Raw genomic sequence first — 27,483 nt, 5'->3', positions numbered from 1 at the left:
TCAGATCACCATTTCTTCAGTCAGAGGATTTGTACGTCTTTAGGGTTCCCGTGAATACATAAGAAAAATAGCAATTGCCGCTATAGTCTGTATTTACAAGGTCAAAAGAGTGCTTCCATTTTTGATAACACGATTTCAAATGCTTGAAATTGTAGCTATTTCCATTAAATGCTACCAGGAAATAAGAAGACTAGGCAAAGCTCTCCCAGCGTTTGAGACCGACTTTGGAGGCCTTTGGGTTTTGCCCTTGAAACGGCAAAGCTATCATACTAGCAACCTGCAAGGATACAATGTGATATATCCAGTGATATCACGTGTTGCACGGTTTGTCCTGTATTTGTGGCGGCACAACAAGGTAGTATGAGGAATAATAGGGTGGGCTGCGCTCCGCTTGCACACCCATAATAAATAATACGTATGAGGAATATTTATATGGGCTGCTGCGCTTTGCTTGCAGGTCCATAATAAGTATGAGGACTAATAAAAAGGGGTGCGCTCCGCTTGCAGACCCATCAGAATAACTATGAGGAATAATCAGATGGGCCACTGCGCTTTGCTTGCAGGCCCAAGGTTTGCATGTCTACAAAGAAGCGAGTGTATCTGCGTCCCGGCGTGGACGCCACATGGCGGGGCAGATGCTCTCGCCGTCCACAGCTCTCATTCTCATGGAAATGTCCCCCGCGCTTGTCTGGAGGAAGAATGGTGGTTGGCGTGTGCACGTGGGCTTCATGTGAGGGCATGGCCGTGTGAAAGGAGAAGAAGACGTGGACGGTGTGTAAATGTGTCTGCTTTTGTTTCCCTGATGAGACTCAATGCTGTTATGTCTTCATCAAGCACCAGCCACACTCACATGGTGCCTGTGTCCTGTGGTGGAAGAAGGTCCTGTGACCACCAAGTGAGCCTCTTAATCCACAAGTGAGAGGCTGGAGCAGACCGCCTAATTCTTCATTCTTCATCCTCACGAGGCATGTTGGCGCAATGCGTTCCAACTTTTCTGTGCAAGGAGTTTGGTGTGGAAGAAGCCCATCAAACCTCAGAAATGGACAAAATGTCCCACAGACAAAATCTCTTAGAAAGCCTTCCCCGAAGAGTGGAAGCTGTTCTGGCGGCAAAGACCCCACTTCCTGGTGGTATCCCAATACTTTTGATTTTTAATTTTGAACGTCATCCAGCTGATGGATGACTTTCTTAGGTACCTGGGGTGAAGAGGCATATCAATGCATGTTTTTTCCCCATCAATTTTTGGATTTGGAAACAATATTCCCCATCGGAAGTACATGTAAATCGAAAGTGTCTGTTCCAGGGTCAAAATGTGGTCAAGAGAAACCCTTTACTAAGTGCACAGGCAGTGTTTTTTAAGTGTGAAACAGTTCTTGAACGGAATCATCTGTGGAATCTGGGACACTTTGCAACCTTGCGTGCGGTTAGTTTTGTTTTTGGGAAATGACTGGTCAAACCTGGCTCCGAAGGCGTCTCCTCATCTGTTTTGTCTCTCGGGGGTCGTTGAATCTTCTGCGGTTTCTCGGTGGGGTCGTTAAGGGTTCAGCCCCAAGGCGTTGAAGCCTAGCGTATAATCTCCAATGTGTCCTTGTGGCTTTTCTTGCTCCTCCAGATGCCGTATCAGACCTGAGACTCTCAACCGCAGTCTTCCCTTTGGCCTCCATTTTCAGGCAAATCCAAATAAAGAGTGGAAGAAGGGTGTCGTCCATCCTCAAAGCAAACAAACCCTGACCGTTTGTGCCTGCGAGCTATTTGCGACTCGTTCTCTTTGACCGTTCTGCGTCAGCCTCTGCGGTTCTGCGGGAGAACAACCCAGACTGACCTGTTGCTTTTGGTCATCTTCTTTGCAGGACAAGATGCCTCAGACACCGCCGTTCACAGGGCAGCACAGCACCTCAGGCTACAACAAGAACCTCTACCAGACCAAGGAGGAGGTATACTCTGGACTCTACTACCATGACAACAACCTGGCCTCCGGGTCCTTGGAGGCCCTCATTCACCACCTGGTTCCCACTGTAGACTACTACCCTGACGTGAGTATTGGTATTGTTCCTCTGGGTAGTTTTGGTGATTGTTACCCTTAAGTGTCCGAATAAATGAGCCTAACCAAAAACCATGGCTCGTTTTTAATCTGACCTGCCCAGCTTTTCCAAATTATGCTTATTCCAAATGCTATTTTTGAAACTGCCATACGTCTTCAACCTTTTGTGCAATCTAAATAAGTCCAACAGTTTCTGAAACTCTGTGCTAACGCAAGATCGACAGGCAGATTGGTGCGGCGTTTTGGGTAGTGACCGAAAAGACAAGATCACGGGTACAAGCGGCCGAAATGAGTTTTCTCTGTAGGGTGGCTCGGCTCTCCCTTAGAGATGAGGTGAGAAGCACAGTCATCCAGGAGAAACTCAGAGTAGAACTGCTACTCCTCCACATTGAGAGTAGCCAGATAAGGTGGTTTGGCCATCTGGTCAGGATGCCTCCCGGACACCTCTCTGGGGAGGTGTTCAGGGCATGTCCAACTAGTAGTAGGCCTCAGGGAAGACCCAGGACAGGGTTAGAGACTATGTCTCCCAACTGGCCTGGGAATGCCTCGGGTTCCGCTTGGAAGAGTTGGACGAAGTAGCAGGGGAAGAGGGAAGCCCAGGCTTCCCTGCTTAGGCTGCTGCCCCTGCGACCTGACTTTGGGTAAGCGGTAGAAAGTAGAAGTTCTGCGCTTTACAGTGATATACGAGTCATTACTCAGCAATCCGAGGGACTGCGTCATAGCAGCTCCGAGAAGACGAGGCTTTGATGCAAAGTAGAGTGGGGGTTTGTTGACGAAGGAGTGCGAGCCCATGTGACGAAGGCTGACAGGGAAGCAAACTTTTATCTGACAAAGCTCTGGAGAAAAGTGATATTTTATCGGACGTTTTAGTGTTTCTTACCGTTGTTTTGCCGTGTGGTTTGTCGCATTTTTATTGTGTTTTTGTTTAATTGCCAAACATGTCGAGGAGGTCGATACAGGTCGATACACAGCTGATTAAAGGAGGGAGGATATCATCTGACTCGCAGCGAGCTCCTCCAAAAAAGAAATTACTGACTTACTTACGTACTTTCTGGGTGTCTTCTTCTGGTATAACACTGTTAGCATGCAGTCCACGTCGTCCACTACTGCCCTAACCTCATCCCTTCGTCCGTCCACAGAGGACTTACATCTTCACCTTCCTGCTGAGCTCCCGCCTCTTCATCCGTCCGTACGAGCTCATGTCCAAAGTGTGCCACCTGTGCGTGGAGCAGCAACGAATGGGCGACGCCCAAGCAGACAAGGTGGACGCCACGCTACAAGCGCTGGGACATACCTCATTTCCTCTGACGTTCGTAGGACGCTCACGGCTCTTTTGTCCGATTCCAGATGCGACTCAGGAAGATGGCTCCCAAGATCCTCCAGCTGTTGACAGAGTGGACGGAAACCTTCCCGTACGACTTCAGGGACGAACGGATGATGCGCAGCCTGAAGGAGCTCACCCACCGCCTCTCCAGCGGAGACGAGGTAGCTCTCAGCCGAGAGCCGGGGGTGTCCAAACCTTTGTCACTTTTGCTATTGTGTTTTTTAGTAATAGAATCCCTAGTTAGCAGTTAGCATCACACCACCCATTACTGTGTGTGTGTGCTTTCTTCCTGACTGTGTGTCCGAGTTAAGTGCTGTGTGTATTTTTTGGGAGGGTGGTGGAGCGTGTTGGGATGCTAACAATGAAGCAGCAGGGTTTTGTAAAGATGGCGACATCCATCTGCCCTGATGGGATCCCCACGCCCCACCCGCCCCCCCATCCTGTTTGTGATGCAGGTTTCACATGACTCGTCAATAGAGCAAGCACACGTATCGATCCTCTTTTAATCTAAAAATCAATACGTGTCACCCCCTACCCCGCATGACACTCTGACACATTAACGGCTTCCCCTGTGGCACGCCATTAAATGTGCACTCATTTCCTGTCCTTTCATGGCTACACGAACATACAAAACTGCTTAGCTTTCACACTCGCTTACCTGCAGTGAGCACAAAATATATTTCTGACAGACAAAACCTATTTGAGGAACGTTATTTTGCGTTTTCATCTTTCGTTTCAGTGGAATTTTCGACATATTAAGTCATGTAAATAGAAATAAAAGGCCGTTCATTTTAACCCTCTCGGGAATTAGGGAATTTTTGGGATGGCGGAATCCTGGGAAAACCGTGAGTCTTTGGGATGTGGACAGTAGATTGCCTGAATGATCTGACGGTTTTGATGTTGAAATGGGTTGGATCACTTGCCGAATAAGTACGAATTCTCAAAATCAATGTGAATTTGTGTTACGGGAAATGCGTAATTTCTGGAAAATTTGGGGGGATGTGGAAAATACAGAGCCCAAATGTTTTGAATCTATTGCGAAATGTGGTTTTGCGGTGTGGAAAATAGAAAGCCCGAATGATCCAAAGATTTTGACGCTGGAATGGTTTGAATCGGTAGAGAAATGTGGAACTAGTCAAAATTCTCAAGATCAAAGGGAATTTGTGTTTTACGGGAAATGTGGAATTATGGCAAAGGTGGGGATTTTTGGAACGTAGAAAATTGTACAAAGGTCCTGGATGAATGTTTTGATGTTGGAATACTTTAAATAGGTTAAGAAATGTGGGAAGAAGTAAGAATTCCTAGGATAGATGGTAATGGAGAAAATTGTAGGTGTGAATTTTTGGAAATGTAGAAAATAGATAGCTCAAATGTTTTGAGTGAGCTGAATGTTTTGACGGAGGAATGGTTTGAGTCGGTTGCGGAATGTGAAAAGAGTAAGAATTCTCAAGATCAAAGGGAATTTGTGTTGCGAGAAAAGTGGAATTACGGGAAAGGTGGGAATTTTTGGAATGTGGAAAACTGTACAAAGGTCCTGAATGAATGTTTTCATGTTGGAATGCTTTGAATCTGTTAAGAAATATGGGAAGAAATAAGAATTCATAAGATAAATGGGAGTAAGTGTTGCAGAACATTTAGAATTTCGGGGGAAAGTGGGAATTTTTGGGGATGTGGAAAATAGATAGCTTGAATGTTTTGAATGAGCTGAATGTTTAGACGTTGGAATGGTTTGAATCAGTTGCGAAATGTGCAACTAGTAAGAATTCTGAAGCTCAAAAGGACTGTGTTATGGGAAATCTGGAATGTTAGGGACTTTTGGGAATGTGGAAAAGTGAGAAACTTTGCGGTGTGGAAAATACAATAATCAGAATTTTGACATTGGAAACGAGTAAGAATTCTCAAGAGCAAAGTGAATTTGTGTTAAGGTAGATGTAGAATTACAGGGAATGTGGGAATTTTGGGAACGTGAAAAATTGTACAAAGGTCGTGAATGAATGTTTTGCGCTGGAATGTGTTATAGGAAATGTGGAATTTTGGGAAAAGTGGGAATTTTGGGAATGTGGAAAATAGTTTTGACGTTGAAATGGTTTCAGTCGGTTGAACGAGAAATAATTCTCAAGGGAATTTGTGTTATGGGAAATGTGGCATTACGGGAATGGTGGGAATTTTTTGGGAATGTGGCAAATTGTACGAAGGTTTTCATGTTGGAATGCTTTGAATCTGTCAAGAAATGTGTGAAGAAGTAAGAATTCTTAAGATAAATGTAATCTGTGTTAGCGAAAACGTAGAATTTCGGGAGAAAGCTTGAATTTTGGGGAAGTTACAAATAGATATGCGTTATAGGAAATGGGAATTTGGGGAATGTGAAACATGGATAACTGGAATGATCTGAAGGTTTGGACGTTAGAATGATTAGAGTCGGTTGTGGAATGTGAAAGGAGTAAGAATTCTCAATATAAAAGGGAATTTGTGTTACAGGCATTGTAGCGTTACGGGAAAGGAGGTAATTTTTGGAAAGTGGGCGCAAATTGTACTTTTTCACGTTGGAATGCATAGAATCGATGGAAAAATGCGAGAAATGTGGAATTATGGGAAATGTGGGAGTTTGTTGGGAACGCGTGTCCCAAGCTGAACATTTTAATGTTGGAATATTTGAATGTGGGAAAAAAACAGGGTGCGATCATAATAATAAATATATTGTGTGAACCATCTAAAGCATTCACACAATCAGTGTCTTCATGGAGAGCGGCTTACTCGAAAACAAAACACGATGTTCCCAGCAGTCACGTCTTGGCCGGGATCAGCTCTGTGGGGAAAAGTCACGCAGCTAATCATGATGATGATAATAAATCATCCTCCTAGAACATTCGGCGTGGAGCTCATGCTGTGATATTTAGCTAGCCGCGTGCTCTCCCGGGGTGCACATCAACAGGAAGCCAAAAGTTCACACGCAGCCACAAGGCTTGAATATTAAATAATCACACTTTTGTGTGGGACATTTTGGGATCTCTGAGGTTGTTGGAGTAGATGTTGTAAACATCTGCATCCACGGCGCACTCCCAGCATTCCAGCATTCACGTAGCAAGACTGTCATTATGGATGTGGTGAGGTGGAAGTATAAATAAACCTGCAGGAGGAAGCGCGTCGTTCTGGACGTGACCTCCTTCGGCGGTTTCTGCCTTCCTGCAAACTGACTTTTTTATGAGCGCGCTGGCTTGATGGAACTTCATCTTGTAAGTCCAGCCCGACGTGTTATGAAGTTTTATGTCTGCTTTTGCTCCTCAAGGGAGATGACTTCCTGGGACAGCAGCAGCCTTCGAAGAATAGATTATTTCAATGTATTAAAATTTTATATATATATATATATATATATATATGAATAACCTTTGTATTGAAGCTACCAGACGGCATTTTGGTTTGGAATATTTGAGTTTTGTCAAATAGTATGTCATGAAAGTGCGTGAAAAGCATGTTTTAGACGCTTTTTGTGAAATCGAAGCCGGCAAATGTAGCAGAATATAGAAAATAAGCTACATATTCAACTCAGCAGACAGCATTTGGGTTTGGAATATTTGGGTTACATCACATAATGTGTCACAAAAGTGCTTTAAAAGTATATTTTAGAAGCTTTTTGTGAAGTCTAAGCTGGTAAATACAGCAGAATATAAAAATAACCTACATATTCAACCCAGCTAATGGCCTGTTTCTGTCAAGTGATATGGTAGCTCTTGAAAGGTATATTTTAGAAGCTTTTTGTAAAATCTATGCTTGTAAATGTAGCAGAATGTAAAAGTAAGATACATACTCAAGCCAGCAGACGACATTTTGGTGTGGAATATGTGAGTTTCATCACATAATATGTCATGCAAGCTCTTTAAAAGTATATTTTAGAAGCTTTTTGTAAAATTTAAGATGGTAAATGTGGCAGAATCACATAATATGTCATGGAAGACCATTAAAAGTATATTTTAGAAGCTTTTTGTGAAATCTAAGCTGGTAAATACAGCAGAATATAAAAATAACCTACATATTCAACCCAGCTAATGGCCTGTTTCTGTCAAGTGATATGGTAGCTCTTGAAAGGTATATTTTAGAAGCTTTTTGTAAAATCTATGCTTGTAAATGTAGCAGAATGTAAAAGTAAGATACATACTCAAGCCAGCAGACGACATTTTGGTGTGGAATATGTGAGTTTCATCACATAATATGTCATGCAAGCTCTTTAAAAGTATATTTTAGAAGCTTTTTGTAAAATTTAAGATGGTAAATGTGGCAGAATCACATAATATGTCATGGAAGACCTTTAAAAGTATATTTGAGAAGCTTTTTGTGAAATCTAAGATGGTAAATGTGGCAGGATATAAAAATAAGCTACGTATTCAACCCAGTAGACGGGTTTTGGTTTGGAATAAATGAGTTCTGTCAAGTAATATGTCACGAAAGCTCTTGAAAAGTCTATTTTAGAAGCTTTTTGTAAAATCTAAGCTTGTAAATGTATCACAACGTAAAAGTAAGATACGTATTCAAGCCAGCAGACAGCATTTTGGTGTGAAGTATTTGACACATCAGGTATGTCACAGAAGCTCTTTAAAAGTATATTTAGAAGCTTTTCATAAAATCTAAGCAGGTGGTCAAAATAACCTACGTATTCAACCCAGCACATGTCAGCAATGACAAGTTTACAGCTGTAGTTTGGCACATTCTGACATATTTGGCATAACATTGCTGCTACTTGTTTGTTAGCGCCGCTTGGGTAAGCTGCCAAAAACACGTAGGCCTCTCCGGGTCAGGTGCGGTGCTACGGAAAATGACAACAACCCTCAGCCAGGAAAAAACACGGAATGAGCGCCACCTGCTCGACCCACTTCTTGGATGAGCAAAGACCCACCCCACTGTCATGTTCAGAAATGTCAGGCATGCTGCTTTCACTCCGCTCCGTGCCTAAACTGATCTCACGCCATCTCGGCCTCCACTGGCGCTGGCAGCAGACGGCGTGACAGATGGTCCGCTTTGTGGCGGCAACTGGATCGATGGTGGCGTGGATGTCCAACTGTGCGCTGCCGCGCTCCTGTATTAGCGCCAGTGTTGACTTTGGGATTATGATGGAGGGCAAGTGCAAACAGACGTTGTGTTCCTTGTCCGTTAATCCATCAACTCTTTCACTGATTACTCACTTTTATCCTGCTCGGGCCCTACGCTGGCCGTCAGGGTGCTCCTGAAGCCACACACTTTGGACTTTTTCTTGTGTTTGGCTTCAAATGCTACTCAAACTGACAGATTTGTTCCACACCAGCATGGAAAGAACGCCCAAGGTCCGACATAAAAATATCTTTTATAAGATTTTTGTAAAATCTAAGATGGTAAATGTAGCAGAATATTACAAAAACTACATATAAAGCCATCAGCCATTTTGGTTTGGAATGTTTGACTTAAATCACATAATGTGGCATGAAATCTCTTTAAAAAGTCAATTTTGGAAGCTTTTCTTGAAATCTAAGCTGGTGAATGTAGAAGAATGTCATGTACTTCCTGAGAAGACTGAGGAAATTTGGCATGTCCACCACAATCCTGAGTTGCTTCTACAGATGCACTATGGAAAGTGTCCTTACCGCCTCCATCACTGTTTGGTACGGTAACTGTACAACACGTGATAGGAAGGCACTCCAGCGGGTGATCAAGACCTCACAGAACATTGTTGGGGCAGCCCTCCCCTCACTGCAAGACATTTATAAAACTAGAGTCCTACGAAGAACACACAACCTCATCAAGGACAGCACACATCCACAACACTCATTATTCACACTCCTACCGTCAGGCAGACGCTACAGGAGTTTGAAGTCCAGGACCACAAGGCTGGCAAACAGCTTTTACCCACAGGCCATCAGGCTTCTCAACGAAGCACTCGCACACGCCGCACGCAACACACGCACACACTCATAGCACTTTATTTATTTATTTATTTATTTGTATTATTTGCTTGTATTAATGTCTCTTCTGTTGTTGTTGCTTAATTTATTGGTATATATGTTTATGTGTTTATGTTTCTTATGTTCTTATTCTTTCTTGTGTTTCCTTTCTTTTCTTGGGAGTATGAACAGAATAAGATTTTCATTGCATGGTATAACTGCTGTTTTACCATGCACATGACAATAAAACTCTTGAATCTTGTAATGTAATATAATGTATTGAAGCCAGCAGACGGCATTTTGGTTTGGAATATTTTAGTGTGGTCAAGTAACATGTCACAAAATCTCTTTCACAGTATATTTTAGAAGCTTTCGTGAAATCTAAGCTGGTAAATATCATAGAATGTAAAATTAACTTATTCATTCACACCAACAGACAGCATTTTGGTTTGTCACAAAATATGTCACAAAATCTCTTAAAAGTATATTTTAGAAGCTTTTTGTGAAATCTAAACTGGTAGATACAACAGAATATAAAAATAATGCTCTTAAAAATGTTCTTTACTGCGCAGCCTTTGGCCTCATGACAAAAATAGCAGTGTGAACGCGCAGGGAAAGTCCACACAGAGAGGCCTGGAAGTGTCATTTGAACCGGAGACCTTCTTGTGGTGCTTAATGAAGAAGCAAAGATCTCACACATTGTTTTGTCTCTGTCTCGTCACGCCGGAACGGCCTCCAATCGTCTGATTGGCTCACGGTGCCGTCACGGCATCCACAGTTAGAAGCAGTCGCACCCTGGTAAAAGTGACTTATGGTTTGTGTTGATTTGCGCTTTCTTCACGCCCTGCTCGTCTTGGAAGGGTGACTTGGCCTACACTAGCAGGATGTGGTGTTGAGAAAGAACAGAGCCCGTGGGATCAATCCTCAAAGTTAAACAAGCCCCCCCACCCCACCTTTTTTTGCCCTCTTATGCAACAGAGCCGGTTTAGTGTGTCAGTGCAGGAATGATTATCTAATCTTGGCCTGTGGAGTCCAGACGAGAGTTCAGGCCGGAGCCTGTCAGACCTTGAGGCCAGGAAGACAAAGACCTCCCACTCTGCCCCTCTCCACTTGCTAGGTTGCAAAAAGCTTGCGTAACACGTAGTGACCCTCGCAGCGCCTGACCCAAACGATGCTTTGTTGCCAAATAAATAAGGGAGGCGTCGCATTGTGAGGCAAGTTTTTGCGGTTTGGGGCCGAGCTCGGTTCACATGTCAGCACCATCTGAGAGTAAATTCCCTTGAGGTTCTCCGAGGCTGAGGTGCGGTTTGCGATTACTCCAAAACATCACAGCCCAGCCAAGTGGAGAGGGCGGATGCCGCTGAAAGTCTTGGACTGGATCAGGTCAGCGCTAACAGCAGAAAACTCATTCCTGTTTCTTTGGGTTCTTCTGAGGGTTGCTTCAGGATCTAGGGATACTTGTTCGCGTCTGCAGTGATGCGGACTCTGTATCGGTCCGTTGTGGTGAAAAAGGAGCTGAGCCGAAAGGCAAAGCTCTCAATTTACTGGATCCACGTTCCTAGCCTCACCTTTAGTCGTGAGCTTTGAGTAGTGACCGAAAGGACTACCGTTGGCCACGCTAATTACGTATGCGGGGTGCATGTGTGGCTCACGACACACAAAGGTGCGACAAGTGTGACCTATGAAAAAAAATTGACATTGTGCCCAAGCCTAACACCAGAAAAACTTATGAAAAACACATGTTGTCCGTACGGACGATGCAATGTCAGTGTTCGTAGAGTTTGTTTGACATGACAAAGAACGTCTGCGGCCAGTCAGTGGCTCGAAAGTCAGCACGTCACACACGTTTCTTGCGTTTTTCTCCATGTAGACCGGCCGCAGGAGCCCGTACGACCGGTTGTGACCAAGGCTTTAGAGATGGGGGGGAGGCTCTGTCGTCGGGGAGAAACTCGGAGTAGAAGAGGTGGTAGATGAGGTGGCTTGGGCATCTGGCCAGGACACCTCCCTGGGAGAAGTGTCCTGGGCTCGTCCAACCAGTAGGTGCCTGTTGTGGTGCCACACCACCTCCAAAAGCCACTTACAAAACCTATCAAACCATTTTCTGGTCCTATGGTTGCTTTGGTGTTTTTTTTGCTTTAGCTTTATTAGCTGAGTGGATGTCTTGGCATCAACTTTTTTGTTACATCTGAATGTTGTCTTTTGGGGAAAAATACTCAACAGATCCCACACCTAGCTAGCTGCCTGTCAGTCTTTTATAGTCGTGTATCTTGGGAGTCCAGGATTATATCCTCTGGAATACGTGAATGTAGTGCCTTTATACTGTAGTATAGGAAAGGCTCAATGTTCTGTGTATTCTGCGATTCCTAGAAGAAAATTCCAACACTGGTGTTCTGTTTCCCTTTGTCAGATTTACAGGAAGGCGGTGAGCCAGCTGAGTCAGGGTCTGATCCGGAGGCTGACGGTGCTCAGCCAGTACGAGGAGGCCCTGGTCAAGATCAACGCCACGGCGGCCGAGCGCCTCACCGTTCTCAAGGCTAAACCCCAAGCGGCCATCCAGAGAGACATGCTGTCAATCTGCAACGACCCCTTCACCGTCGCCCAGCAGCTGACTCACGTAGAACTGGTGAGAACCACAAGACTAAGCTTAATGGTGCTTGAAGTCCACTAGACCAGTAAGCAGCTCAGTGAGATTAAACAGTGACATAACCAATGGAATTAAAAAAAAACCCAGCAACTTTCCTTTGTTGGGGTGGTGCGCTAACACAAGCTAAGAGACCAATCGGTGTCCAGCCCAGCCCTTAACAGCAGTCCCTCAGTGGCGGTTCCTGTGTCCAGAATGTTCTCACAGTCTTCCTGAGTTGGAAAGCCACCAGAAAGACATCATCACCCTCACCGCTCCGACTACCCCGGTTCAACTCCGCCTCAGCACCTTTTGTTTCCTCAGCGTCATGTCCGAGTTTCCTTTCTGCTCGTTGCTCCGTCAGCTGTCCGCCAAGGCTGACAACGCCCCAAAGCGTCGTCGTATATGACCATCGCAATATTGACTCTTCTTCTCACTACTTTCCACCGTAGACAGAGTGACGGCTCACCAGCGAATGGCCCCCATGCGCGAGTAACTGATACGACCATAATAATGCCTACTTTGCTTCTCGCAGCAACTGTGGTGCGTTCAAGGACCGCCGAACAAAATTTGAAAACTCAATGCTTGAGGAAAATACATTACTTGTGAAGCCTAAAGACTGTCGTCGGGGAGAAACTTGGAGTAGAAGAGGTGGTAGATGAGGTGGCTTGGGCATCTGGTCAGGACACCTCCCTGGGAGAAGTGTCCTGTAAAAATGGTGGCTTTTTTTTTGAACCAGTGGCACCACAGTGCTGTATGTTTACGTGTATTATATATCACGTAATTAGAAATGATAATCCATTTATCCAGTCCCATCCAATCCACCTTTATTTGTGAACCACAGTGGAACAAAGTGCTGTACAGAAAAAATATATATCATTCATAATATAATGATTTCAAAAATAATAATACAAATATATAATAAAGTAATTATTTTTAATGGGAAAATACTGCAATTATAAGAGAAAAAAAATCTGATTTTTTTTTTGGTCATTCTGACATTTTGGCTCACTAGGGTTGTGGGGGTATGATGGAGCCTATCCCAGCTGACTTCGGGCAAGAGGCGGGGTACACCGTGGACTGGAGTATATATTATAAGAAATTATAATATATATTTCTTATGCTAAAGAAATATATATATCATATAATGCAATAATAGATTATTATTATATAATACACAATAATATTTAAAAACATCTTTAAGAAGCCTTAATGAGGAAAAGGTGGAAAATAAGTTGCAATTTTACAAAATGAAATTCAGAGTTTTGCGAGAAAAAAAGTATTTTTCAATGAGAAAATACTTCAATTTTAAGAGAGAAAAATCTGATTTTTTTGTGATAATATTGTAATATTTTGTCCCATATTTCTTACCATATATATTATATCATTAGAAATGACATATATTTCATATAATATAATATGATATAATATAATATAATATAATATAATATAATATAATATAATATAATATAATATAATATAATATAATATAATATAATAGTCACAAAGTTACATGGGAAAGAACATCTTTAAGAAGCCTAAAGGAAGAAAAGGTGGGAAATAAAATTTTAAGAGCAAAAAAAATATTTTTTTATGGCTAAAGGAAAAAAAAAGATTTTTGTAATAATATTTTGACAATTTGTTGTATAATTCTTATAATATATATGACAGTCTTAGAAAAGATAACATAACATAATAAAAGGTAAGATAAAAAAAAATTAAGATATACATTTTAATTTTTTTAAAGGTCATTTTTAAAATTTATATATTAAATACATATTTTTTTATTTAAAGAAATACATGTCGTAATTTAAAGAAAGATATAATTTTGGAATATTTTAAAAGAGATATAATTTTTAATATTTAAAAAAATATGTAATTTTTAATTTTAAAAAAGTAATTTATAATACGTTTAAAATATATAATTTTTTATAATTTAAAAAATATGTTTTAATAAAATAAAATATAAGATAAAATTTTTAATAATTGTAAAAAAAAAATACTTAAGAAAATATATGCAATTTCTAACAATTTAAATAAATATAATTTGTAATTATTTAAAGAAGAAAATGTTTAATATTCAAAAAAAGATGTCATTTTTAATATTTAAAATATACATATAATTTTTTTATAATAATAAAGATGTCATTTTAAAAAGTTAGAAAATATATTTTTATAATTTAATTTTTAATAATTAAAAAATATATATCATATTTTAAAAAGTATAAAAAAAACAACTTAGGAAAAATATGTACGTATTTGGAGAAAAAAAAAATTTTGGACCAAAACTCTACAAATTTGTGGGGCCGAGTGCAGTGTGCGGGTACGGACCGCTGAGCGCACTGCAGGTCTGAACGCACTTACGCACTGTTAATGACTTAAGTGTACTGCAAGTACGTGAGGGCACCGGCTGTGTTTGCTTTCGTGTCCTGTTCCTTGTGATATTTCTATCTGTACCGCTTTGGCGCCAGTCAGGAGAGAAACCTTGTTTTTAAAGCATGCGGTCTGACCTTCTTCTTCTCTAGGAGCGACTAAGCTACATCGGCCCTGAAGAATTTGTACAGGCGTTCGTGCAGAAAGATCGGGTGGACAACGACAAGGTAAAGCCTCTCCCTCCCTGAATACATCACCACATAACATCCATTATGCAACGTACTGCTTCCTTTGCAACCCTGGTGGGGTGGGCCACTGTGGGGTTTTTTCCCCTCTTCGTCGTGACCCAGTTTCTGGTTCAGACGGATGTTGAGTTTACACAAAATAGCGTGTGTCTCGGGTCAGCGTGCGGTCAGGTGACAACAGACAAAGAAAGCTCGTAAACAAAAAAAATGTGTTCCTTGAATCCTGGAGGACTCTGGACTAGCCGGCATGCGTGCGCCTCATCGCCTAGCAACCACAGCTGCCGGGGGCGTCTTGTCTGGCAGCGGGCTCTCCGGCTGCTAGGCAACAGGCTGTTTTTGGACGGCGAGGTGATTGGGGGAGTGGGGGTGTAAGGCTGCCATTGTGCCTGGGGGCTCGGGCCCCTTCTTTGGAAAAGACTAACCCTGCGTTTAGATGCGAGGACGTCCCCGGGCAGGGTGCGAGACCCGAGGCCAAAGGAATGTGTTGAAAGCGTTTCTCTGGTCGCAGGGTCGCTTCAGTGATCACAAGAAGGCCGCCAACCTGGAGGCGTACGTGGATTGGTTCAACAGGCTCAGCTACCTGGTGGCCACAGAGATCTGCATGGTGAGTGGCTCAAGCTCACGCTGCTTTTCATCGCCGAGTCGTGTGTTTGTTTTTAAACAGCCTCTGTTGTAGTGCAGATAATGTCAAGTACGGTACGACCTTTTGGTGGCCGAACGTTTTCCTCCAATGAGCCCCCCCCCCCCACATTTTTTCAAAATATTTCAACTTTTTTCTAAAAAAACAGCCATTTTTCTTCTCGTAATATTTTTCAAAAATTAATTGTTTTTTATTTCTCATATTACAAAAAATTATGTATTTTTTTAATACGTCAACTCTATGCTACTAAAATGACATTATTTTGCATCATATTTTAATATTAAATTACAGCTGTTTTTTCCATTTCTGCTGGGGTTTTTTTATTTTTAATTTTCCCACTATATCAACTTTTTTCTTGTAAATTTTCTTTTCATAATTAGGCCTTTATTCCCCTAATATTCTCCTTTATTCTTGTAATATTCTTGTAATATTCTAACTTTCTTCCGCAGTTTAATTTCCCCACAATTACATCTTTGTTTGTTTCTCATAATGTTACGACTTCAAAACAAAAAAAATACATATTTTTTGTTTAATATTAAAACTTTATACTACTAAAATGACATTATTTTCCCGCTTAATATTACGTTATTCTCGTAAAATTACGACTTTTTCACTTTATTTTTTTACATTTTATTTTAAAACGTATTTTTTTTGTCTTAATATTTTGTTTTTATTCTCACGATATTATAACTTTGTCCTGTAGCTTAATTTCCCTCAAATTACATCTTCATTTGTTGTTTTGTTTCTCATAATGTTACCACTTTTTCCTGTAAAATTTCAACTTTATGCTACTAAAATGACGTTATTTTTCCTCTTGATGTTACGTTGTTCTCGTAAAATTACGACTTTTCTCATGAGATTGCTTTTACTCTTTATTTTTAAAATGTTATTTTAAAATGTTATTTTTTGTCTTCATATTTTGACTTTATCCTCGCGATATTATAACTTTTTCCCATAGCTTAATTTACTTAATTTCAAAACAGCTGATATTTCAATTTCTGCTTTTTTTCTTTTTCGTAATTATGACTTCATTCCCATAATAGCTTGACTTTATTTTTGTAATATAACTTTTTCCCGCAACCTAATTTCCCCACAATTGCTGTTTTGTTTGTTTCTCACAATGTTATGACTTAAAAATAAGTCTTTTTTGCATAATATTTCAACTTTATGGTGCTAAAATGACGTTAATTTTCCTCTTAATAGTATGTTATTCTCGTGAAATTACGACTTTTTCTCAATAGATTACTTTTATTCCAATTTTAAATCTTATTTGAAAATTGAATTTTTTTTCTCTTAATATTTTGACTTTGTTCCTGAAAAATTAAAGCAGGTTTTTCAATTTTTGCATTTTTAAAAATTTTCCAACTATTTCAATTTTCTTCCTGTAAATTTTCTTTTCGTCATTTTAACTTTATTCTGGTAATATTTTGACTTATTTCCCGTAATGCTATAACTTTTTCTCGCAACTTTATTTCGCATAATGTCTCAATAATATCTTTATTCTACTAAAATGACGTGATTAATATTACATTATTCTCGTAAAATTACAACTTTTTCTGTTTATTGTTAATTGTATTATTTAATATTTAATATATTTAATAATTTGATTATTTCTTTTATTATTTATTATTATGTTTTTCTCTTTATCCTTAACATTTTTTTCATTTTTTTTCCCTCCTTATAATTTTGCTTTATTCTTGTAAAATTGCAGCAGATTTTTCCATTTCTGCTGTTTTTTAAATTTATTTTCCAACTATTTCAGCTTTCTTCATGTCAGTTTTCTTCTCATAATTTTGACTTTATTCCCATAATATTTTGACTTTATTCTCATCGTGTTATATCTTTTTCCCGCAGCCCAATTTCCCCAAATTACAACTTTATTTGTTGTTTTGTTTATCATAAGGTTACGATTTAAAAATTAAAAAAAATCTATACATTTGCAAGTGTATGCTGCTAAAATGATGTTATTTTTCCTTTTAATATTAGACGTTGTTCTCGTGAAAGGATGATTTTTTTCTATTTTTTTTTCTTTATTTATTTTTTACATTTTATTGTGAAATATCATTGTTTTTCTCTTAATATTTTGACTTCATTCTTGTAAAATGACTGTTTTTCAATTTCTGCTGTTTTTTCTTCTCTTTCCTCCAACTATTTCAACTTTCTTCTTGTAAATTTTCCTTTTTCATAATTATGACTTTTTGAACTTTTGAAGTTTTTTTTTACGTTTGACGTGTTCTCTGCTGCTCTGCAGCCCGGGAAGAAGAAGCACAGGGCGCGAGTCATGGAGTTCTTCATCGACGTGGCGCGGGAATGCTTCAACATCGGGAACTTCAACTCCCTCATGGCCATCATTTGTGAGTTTGTTTTTTTAAAAGATCCTTCCGTTGATAAACTGTCCGTGCGGTGATGTAACGGTGAGCATCCCGTGGAAGCATGGATGAATAGACGGGTGCATGGATGGCCACTGTGAAGCCTCCTCCTTCATTCATAAAAGTGTTTCCATTGGAGAAGTGCATCATGGTCTATGTAGTCCAAAGGGCTGCATACAGAAAGCTACGACTTAACGGGCGTGGAACAGTACGCCATCATCACGGTTCGGTACTCCTACCCCGGTTTTAAGGTCACGCTTTGCTTGATTTTGGGTCCAGTCAGGCGGGGGTGTCCAAACCTTTTCCCAGCAGGGGCCACATAGTTAAAAATGAAAGAATGCAACTTTGCCAGTTTTTATATCTTCTAAAGAATTGATATATATTTCAAGAAAAAGGTGCATCTCGGCTTTGTCATGTAGGTGGAAAAGTCTTATTATTCGTATCAGCTTTGCGCTTTGCTCTTTTTTCCACCATTTTTGCTGTTTTTTAAAAAAATGTTCCAAATAAGTCAACCTTCTTCTTAAATAATCTTTGTAAATTTTCTTTTTGTAATATTACGACCTGATTCCCATCATATTTTCACTTTATTTCCCTAATATTACAACTTTTTCCCCAAGCTAATTTTACGAAAATTCCAACTTTACTTTGTTTTGACTTTTTTCTTTGATATTTCAACTCTGCTACTGAAACGACATCATTGTTCCACGTAATATTATGAATTCATTCTCGTAAAATTACCACTTTTTTTCTCGCTAAAATATGACTTTTTTCTTGCAATAATGTGATTTTATTCTCAATAAAATTACGTCTGTTTTTATGAGTTGATTCTCGTAAAAATGCCACTTTTTTCTTCCTTGACTACAACTTTTTTTTCGTAATATTTTGACTTTATTCGAATGAAATTACAGCTGTTTTTTCCTTCCCATTTCTGCTGTTTGTTTTTTATTCCAACTATTTTAACTTTCTTCTTGTAATTTTTTTCTGGTAATTACAGCTTTATTTCTGTAATATTTTTATATTACGGCTTTAAAAAAGTATTTTTTCCTTAATATTTCAACTTTATGCTACTAAAATGAATTTTTCCCCCCTCCAACTTGTACAGCCTTATTTTTGTAAAATTACAACTTTTTCTTGTTCGAGCACAACTTTTTTCTCTTAATATTTTGACATATTATTTTCCCCATTTCCACAGTTTTTTAAATTTAAAAAATGTTTTCTTCTTGTAATTATGGCTTTATTCCCATATTTTGATATTACGACCTAAAAAAATATATATTTTCCTTATTTTGCTACTATAAAGACATTTTTTCCCCTTCAGAATAGTACCATTTTGTAAAATTACAGCTTTTTCTTGTTAGAGCACAACTTTTTTCTCTTAATATTTTGACTTTATTCTCATAAAATTGCTGGGTTATTTTTAATTTTTTTTCCAACAATTTTTAATTTCTTCTTGGAATTTTTTTCTCGTAATTGTGGCTTTATTCCCTAAATATTTTATTATTATGACTGTAAAAAAAGACTTCTTTTTCTGTAATATTTCAACTTTGTGCCACTAAAATAATGTTATTCTTCCTCATACTACTACAGCGTTATTTTCGTGAAATTACAACATTTTTCTCTTAATATTTTGACTTTATTATTTTAAAATGACTGCTGATTTTCCCCTTTTTCTTACATTTTTTGTAGTTTCCTTTTTGAATGATATCTTTAGAACGTAAAGAAAGAGCAGCCGCAGGCCACAAATGGCCCCCGGGCTGCACTTCGGACACCCCTGCAGTAAGCGAACCAAATGCAAAACATAATATGTCCTCTATATGTATAATATATAATACGTAATAAATGAATGAAAATTATGTCAAAGAGGAAATTCACACACGTGCGGATGGCCTGGGCGCTCAGAGAGGTCAAAGGGTACTCCTGGCTTTCGAGGGAAGGGGGCGGAGTTGGGGTGTTGGGGGCATCAGGCCAGCCGGTGTGATGTGGGGGAGGGTGGAGGGGGGGCGCAAACGCCCCAAGCAGATGGTCATCGTCACTGACCAGAGAAAGTCTCATCTCATGGAAGGAAGATGAGGAGGGAGTCATGCCTTTTAGGTGTGTGGTGGTGGTGGTGTTGGTGGGGGGGTTGTTAGGGTGCCAGCTGGCCAGTGTGGTGAGAACCTCCCGGGAAGCCAGCAGCAGCAGCTCGTTAAGGGGAAATGAAGACGTCGTACGCTGACGCGGCCGTGTTTGCGTTTTTGTGCGTTCCAGCCGGGATGAACATGAGCCCCGTGTCCCGCCTCAAGAAGACGTGGAGCAAAGTCAAGACGGCCAAGTTTGACATCCTAGAGGTATGTCATGTGACCCGTCGGTAGGGAGTGTTTTTCCCGTCGCTGTCCCAATACTTTTGTCTGTACACTGTTGGTTTGTTTTTGGGTTTTTTTGCGCTCAGCACCAGATGGATCCTTCCGGCAACTTCTACAACTACAGAACGGCGCTGCGTGGCGCCACCCAGAGGTCCAGGACCGCCAACAGCAGCAGGGAGAAGGTGAGGCCCCGCGGGTCACATGACCAGCTGCAGGCTTTTATCCAGATCTGCACCAAACTGTAGTTGGCTCCCTCCTTGGCTCGGTATTACATAACTCAATTACATCATTTTTTACTGGTATCTTAATAAAAAAATAATTTAAATAGTATTAATAACATTTATTTAAAAAAAAGCTAAATACGTTAAAAGTCCTAATAAAAGTAAAGAAAAAAAAACACATTGGTACAGTATATTAAATCATTTTAAATGAAATAGTCATAAGTAAATATAAACCAATTTTTAAGTGTAAAAAACACAAAATAAATAAAAAATAATAATAAAATAATAAGTAATGGAACAATTTTTGAAGTTGAAAAAAAATACATGGAATGGATGTAAAATAAAATATTTCTAATATTTCCATCGTGTTTTAAGACTGTAAATAAATAAAAAAACAATATAAGATGTTTTAGATATATAGATATATAGATATAGAAAATGTCCATAAAAGCAACATGAATAAATATATACTGTATAGAAAATTGAAAGACAGAAAAACCTAAAAATAATTTAAAAAATGAATGAATGGATGAAAAAATTACAATAATAAAATAAATGTCATTCCAAAATATTAAAAATTGTAAAGAAATAAAAAGACAATATAAGTTACTGCCACGTTCATGAAAGTAAGATGAATTAATACCTAGTAAGATGGAAAAAAAAACCTAAAAATAATTTTAAAAATGATGAAATGGATACAAATTTTCAGAATAAATATTTATAGTGTAAATGTAATACAAAACAGCAATAGCGGTTGCTGTACATATTACTTACTGTTACTGTACAATATAATTAACACAAATAAATCATTGTAAAAAAAGTAATTTTACAAATTAATAAAATGGATAAAAAATTTAAATAAATATATTTCACAAGTATTTTGAAAACTGCAAATAATTAAAAAAGCAATGGAGAAACGAACAAAACAAATATATGCTGTGTAAAAAATAATTTAAAAAATTTGAAAAAAATATAATACAATAAAATATAATGGAATATATATAATATAAGCCACTCTCTCTATATAAAATGATATGAAATATATAAATTCTTTAGTATATAAAATTGAAAAAAACAAACAAAAAACTTAAAAAAATAATTAATATAATAAATAAAAATGTACAAAAATAAATGTCTTTCCAAAATATTTTAAAATGTAAATAAATACAAAGACATTGAAGTTACTGTATATATTCAACGCCCTTAAAAGTAACATGAATAAATATTTACTGTATATAAAATTTAAAGTTTTTAAAAAAAATACGTATATTACCCACGTATTTTAAGTCTAAATAATTAAAACAGCAAAAGAAATCACTTTAAAATACTAAAAGTCCAAAAATGTACAAAAAGAAAAAAATATATGCTGTGTATTTATAATTTTAAAAATAATAAAAGTAATATTTGAAATAAATAAAATATAATACATAATATATGCCACTCTTTATATCTACAATTATTTAGTATGTGAAATATATAAACTATTTACTATATAAAATTAAAAAAAACAAATAATTAAAAAAATGTATAAAATATATACAAACTGTAAATAAATAAAAAGACAATAGGAGTTACTGTATATATTCAATGTCCTTAAAAGTAACATGAATAAATATGTACTGTAGATAAAATTGAAATGGAAAAAAACCTACAAATAATTAAAAAAATTCTGAAATGCATAGAAATGTAAAAAGTAAATATATTTCCAAAGTATGTTAAAAGTGTAAATCGATAAAACAGCAATAGAAATCCATCAATGTTCCAGAAATGTTTATATATAAAAAGAATGACTCTTGGATGTGACTTAGTGGCGTCTGCGAGATGACGGTTGCATAACGCTCCAACTGGACGGCGAGGTCACGTCCCAAACGGGTCACGGATACCACCATCGGGGTCTCAGCGTCCCCCGCTTGGAAAAAACAAACACGGCAGCCCGCCCGGATCCCACGGCGGAGCGCGCTCATTCATGAAATAACTTTTATTAATAGACGCTCCCGTCCCGCTCAGCCGGCCGGGAATGTTTGCGTTTGGTTACGCAAACGTCCCCCGACGAGAGGTCAGGGTGGGAGGTCACGGGATGGAAAGTTCCAGCAAGTCTGGAATGTTCTTGCCCTGTGTGACCCCCCCATACCCACCCCCTTTGCTGCGCTTGATGCTAATTTGTGGCCTGTTCAGCGTGACCGTACACGGCCGACGTGACACTTTGTTGCTGTTGTTGTTTTGCGAAGCAGTTATGCAACGCCGTCTTGTCGTGCCGCTTTTAATAATACACGCCGTGATGTGATCTCATGACTAACACGGAACACACCAGAACACGTCTCCGAGCCCGACACTTCATGGGGGACGCCAGCACAAAACAGTCAACATTCTTCTTGTGGACACAGCTTCCATCATTTTTCAGATGAGTCATTTAAAAAACCCCAAAAGTTCTACAATGAATAAACTTTTGAACGACTTTCCTCACAACAGTACCGCTTTCTTCTTGTTTTCCTTGTAAAATGACTTTCCATTAGTATTGTGACTTTATTCTCATGTGATGACTTTTATCTTGTAAAATAGCCCAAAAATGGCAGTATTTTTCCTCTCAAAAGTGCAGTATTTTGGCATTAAAAGATACTTTCTTATTATATTACAATTATTATACATATTGTAACTATTATATAATTGTATATTTTTTATATTTTATACAGTTATTTATACAGTTATTGTCTATAAAATTATTTCATAATTATAGTTTTATTTATTTTATACTATTAATTTAATTTGATTTTGGATTTTATTTTGTGTTTATTTTATTTTTTATTATTCTTTATAAATACACATAAGACAAAATGTTGGAATACAATGACAAAAATAATTTTTTTCTCTTAAAATTGCAGTATTTTCTCATTAAAAAAAGACTTTCTTATTATATAACAGTTATGAATATTGTAATTATTATATATGTATATAATATTTCATATTTATGATTCTATAATTATTTTCTATATAAATGTTATAACATTGTTTTATTTATTTTTTATTGTATTTATTTAGTTAGTTATGTTTTATTTTATTTTTTCTTGTTCATTTTATATTTATTTATTCAATTTTTTTGTATTTTCTTATACGAAATATGGGACAAAATGTTGGAATATAATGAGAAAAATATTTTTTTGTCTTAAAATTGCAGTATTTTCTCATTTAAAAAATGACTTTCTTTTTATATAACGATTATTATACATATTATAATTATTATGTATTTAATATGTGTTATTATATATACAGATATATTTGATCTATAATCATCCATCCATCCATTTTCTATACCGCTTCATCCTCATTAGGGTCGCGGGGGTATGCTGGAACCTATCCCAGATGGCTTTTATTTTGTATTATTTTGCTATAAATGAGAAATGTAGGACAAAATGTCAGAATATAATGACAAAAAAATAGCATTTTCAATAGTTTTATTTATTGATTTTATTTTGTTATAAATAAGAAATATAGGACAAAATGAGGAAGAATATAATGACAAGAAATAATGTTTATTTTCTTAAAATTGCAGTATTTTCTCATCAAAAATAACTGGTGAAATGTCGTATATATATGACGTTTTTTATGACCTGGTTTAGCATCATGTGGCTCACCAGCAGTTTGCCAATCTCGCAGCAGCAGCAGGATTTCTTTGTTGCCCCTCTCCTCCAACAATAACCCCGCCCCGCTTCTTTCCCGCGTTCCTCTCTCAGATCGTCATCCCGTTCTTCAGCCTGCTGGTCAAAGACATCTACTTCCTTAACGAGGGATGCGCCAGCCGCCTGCAGAACGGACACGTCAACTTTGAGGTAAACATCCTTTCTTTTACACTGACTCTATTTCAGTGTTGGAACAAGTACATCTTCACTGTAGTTGCGTCCCGAGGTGTCGGTGAACAGGGTCATGTGTTATTTGTTTGACATTTTAGAAGTTCTGGGAGATGGCCAAACAGGTGAGCGAGTTTATGAGTTGGAAGAAGGTGGAGTGTCCCTTTGAGAAGGACCGAAAGATTCTTCAGTACCTGCTGACCGCTCCGGTCTTCACGGAAGATGGTGAGCACACACACACACACACACACACACACACACACACACACACACGATGTCCTCTAAAGCCCCGCCCACAATAGAGTGCCGTTATAGGCACCAGCTAATCAGCTCCAAGTGCTTCAAGACTTCCCTTCCAGTCGGCGAGCGTGAGAACAAACATCTCGCCGCCAAAAACAGTCCAAACAGAGAAACACGTCAACTAGATTATCTTTTACATCCGTGATATGCAGAAAATAGTTGTTTTGGTTTAGCTTGTGTAGTTTATTTTTGAAAGTTTTTTTGGTTTTTTTTCGACAAAATGAAATAAATGTAAAGCCAAGTAAAGAGATAAAAACGATATTAAATTTCCATCATTTTTTTTTTATTATTTTCACTTTTTAAAATTATTTCAATCCATTTTTGAAGATTTTTTTTTTTTTGCCAAAATGAAATAAATATAAAGCCAAATAAATAGATAACAATTAGATACATTTCCATTAAATTACATTAAATTAAATATCCATTTGTTTTTTAAAATGAATTATTTCCATCCATTTTTTATTTTTTGTTTTTTGCCAAAATATTAAATAAATAGAAAGCCAAATAAATAGATAAAAATTATATTAAAATTTCCATTAAATTAAAATGTCACTTGTTTTTTCGAATAATTTTAAGCCGTTTTTTAAGGTTGCCAAAATGAAATAAATATAAAATCAATTAAATTAAATAAAATTAAATTTTCACTTGTTTTTAAAATTAATTATTTCAGGACATAATTATATACTGTAGGCATTGACTTTTTTTGATAGCATTTACAAGATTTAGTAGAACTATTTAAGATTATACTGTATTTCGCAATCTAATGTATTTCGTATGGATGTTCGATAATATCGGCCACCGATAAAATAAATTATTTCCATCCATTTTTAAATGTTTGTTTTTTGCCAAAATATGAAATAAATATAAAGCCACATAAATAGATGAAAATGATATAAAATTTTCATTCAATAAAATTTTCACTTGTTCTTAAAATTATTTCAATCTGTTTTGAAGGTCTTTTCAGCCAACATGAAACAAATCTAAAGTAAAATAAATAGATAAAATCAAATAAAATGAAATGAAATTTAATTTCCACTTGTTTTTAAAATTAATTATTTCAGGACAGAATTATATACTGTAGGTATTGACTTTTTTTTAATATCAATTACAAGATTTAGTATAATTATTTAAGGTTATATTTCGCAATCTAATGTATTTAATAGGGATGTTCGATAATATCAGCCACCAATATATGTATGTATAAAGGGGGGCAGCATGGCTCAGGTAGTAGAGTGGTTGTCTCCCAACCTGAAGTTTGCGGGTCTGATCCTCAGTCCTCCCATGACTGTGTCGAAGTATCCTTGGCCAAGATACTGAACCCTCTGTTGCTCCTAATGCTGCGTCATCAGTGTCAAAACAGTGTCAAAGCACTTTGGGTGCTTTAGAGGTGGAAAAGCGCTATACAAGTGAAAGGCCGTTTACCACATCAGCCTACATTGGTATCGTTTTTTTGTTCCTACAATGAAAGCCGATACAGAGCTTTCAGCCCCAAGGTTGCAAATTTGCAACATTGCTGAACTTGCTGCATCATGTAGTTAATGTTATGCTGCTTACAAGTCTGTGAGGATGAAATATTTAGCATATATATATTTAGCAAGCGGAGTAGCAACAGCGCTCACAATGAACTTACGAGCTCCAGATATGACAAGAAATCTATACATACAACCAGGCAAAAATTTGGACTGTACTCGTGTGTGTGTGTGTGTGTGTGTTGTAATGGGATTGCCTTGACTTTCATGTATGTGCTGTTTCAGTGGAGATTATTTGCAAGGGGAATTAAAATGAATGATGTTTTCATTTTTGTTGATTATGTTTGCTCTGTGCAGCGTTGTATCTGGCGTCGTATGAGAGCGAGGGTCCTGAGAACAACATGGAGAAGGACAGGTGGAAGTCCCTCAGGTGAGCTCAACTCCGCCCACTTAAGCCCAGCCCTTCCCTTATTGGGGCGTTCTATATTTTATATATATATATATATATATATATAAAATCCATATACTCTCCCAGTGTATTTTGGAATTTTTTATGAAATGTATTATGTAATGTATTGTATTTTCTGTCCCTACAGATCCACTCTGCTGAACCGTGTGTGAAGACCAAAGACAAGCTGTCATCTTTAAAAAAAAAAAAAAAGTATCCTCCTTCTTGCAGAGGAAAGGACAATCTCTATTTGGCTGACTTCTTGTTGTTGTTTCCATGACAACTTGTGTTTTTGACCACACCCTCTTTGTAAGACTTTCTCGATTTTTCTACGAAAGGAAGCTGTCTCTTTAAGTGGGCGGGGCTTGTCTTTCCCTCCCTCCCTCCTCCCCCACGACGCTACGCGTTAGCTGCCGGTTAGCTAACACAAGCTATTAGCTGCTATTCTTTCTGTTTGTGTTCTTTCCTTTTCATCACTGTGTTGTTTTTGGAAGCACAGAATGCGCTGGCTGCATTTGTGGTGGCGTGTAGGAGGGTTTCCTCTGATCAGTCCTAGGAGATTATAAACTATGCTCTCTTTAGCATCTGTTTGCTAACTGCGCTCGAGCTGCCACCTGCTGGATAAGTCAGAAAGGTGCGTGATTGTTTGCCCCTGTGAGTTCATGTAAATGATATCAAAGGTTTTATTTATGCATCTATGTCACGCCAGTATTTGCGTTTGTTATGCTGTTATTTAATTTGAAGTATTATTTTACGTTCACGTTCGTAGGAGACTTTTTTGGGGGAAGGCTCAAAGTATGACGTTTTTGACTGACTTTGTCCCTCCTGTACATAAATGATGATCATAATTATGATCATGTGTCTTTGTTCATCCATTACACGTTTATACATCCAGTATCTGTTATGAAGATAAAGCTAATAAAGAGGCTTTGAAATGACTTGATTGTGTTATTATTGAGCTAAACGGCTCCATCGATGTAAGTAGTCGGCTGTTTCTGCAGTGCTGCATACAATGGACGCATATTTGGCGCCGCCTTTTGGCCAAATAAAGGCACTGCAGATGTAAAGTCAGTGGCAGGTTTTTTTTGTTTTGTTGCTGCGACCTTTAAAAAATACATCAAGTAACATTTTAAACAACATTCAAGAGGTCAAACACTGTTGCTGTCCACCGGCGGCATGTCGATTTAGAAAAAAAGCACAGCATTGACATTTGTCTACGGTCATCAGCGTAATCACGTGACTGTTTTGATTGGGTTCAAAGAATTGTCCTTTTTGACGTAGGACCTTTCTGCAAAAAGCATCAAGCGCAACATGACGGGCAGAAAGGACCTTTGAGGAATCTG

General features: G+C 37.9%; 1 protein-coding gene across 2 annotated transcripts in view; it reads left to right on the top strand.

Annotated features, from left to right (window-relative positions):
- Window positions 1-27,078, top strand: part of rasgef1ba (RasGEF domain family, member 1Ba) — a 64,300-nt gene extending 37,222 nt beyond the window's left edge. For both annotated transcript variants that reach the window (XM_054772749.1, XM_054772751.1), the window contains exons 2-14: window positions 1,851-2,033; window positions 3,181-3,303; window positions 3,389-3,526; window positions 11,679-11,894; window positions 14,417-14,491; window positions 15,018-15,113; window positions 17,401-17,503; window positions 19,766-19,845; window positions 19,947-20,042; window positions 23,810-23,905; window positions 24,025-24,148; window positions 26,050-26,122; window positions 26,289-27,078. In XM_054772749.1, the coding sequence (XP_054628724.1) occupies window positions 1,851-2,033; window positions 3,181-3,303; window positions 3,389-3,526; window positions 11,679-11,894; window positions 14,417-14,491; window positions 15,018-15,113; window positions 17,401-17,503; window positions 19,766-19,845; window positions 19,947-20,042; window positions 23,810-23,905; window positions 24,025-24,148; window positions 26,050-26,122; window positions 26,289-26,313 (1,428 nt within the window). In that variant the 3' untranslated portion in view covers window positions 26,314-27,078. The remainder of the gene's footprint in view (window positions 1-1,850; window positions 2,034-3,180; window positions 3,304-3,388; window positions 3,527-11,678; window positions 11,895-14,416; window positions 14,492-15,017; window positions 15,114-17,400; window positions 17,504-19,765; window positions 19,846-19,946; window positions 20,043-23,809; window positions 23,906-24,024; window positions 24,149-26,049; window positions 26,123-26,288) is intronic.
- The last annotated feature ends 405 nt before the right edge of the window (window positions 27,079-27,483 follow it).

This window comes from Dunckerocampus dactyliophorus, chromosome 4 (assembly GCF_027744805.1).
Source record: "Dunckerocampus dactyliophorus isolate RoL2022-P2 chromosome 4, RoL_Ddac_1.1, whole genome shotgun sequence".
NCBI classification, from domain to species: domain Eukaryota; kingdom Metazoa; phylum Chordata; class Actinopteri; order Syngnathiformes; family Syngnathidae; genus Dunckerocampus; species Dunckerocampus dactyliophorus.
Note: the sequence above shows the minus strand (reverse complement) of the source record. Positions and strands in the feature narration are given on the sequence as shown.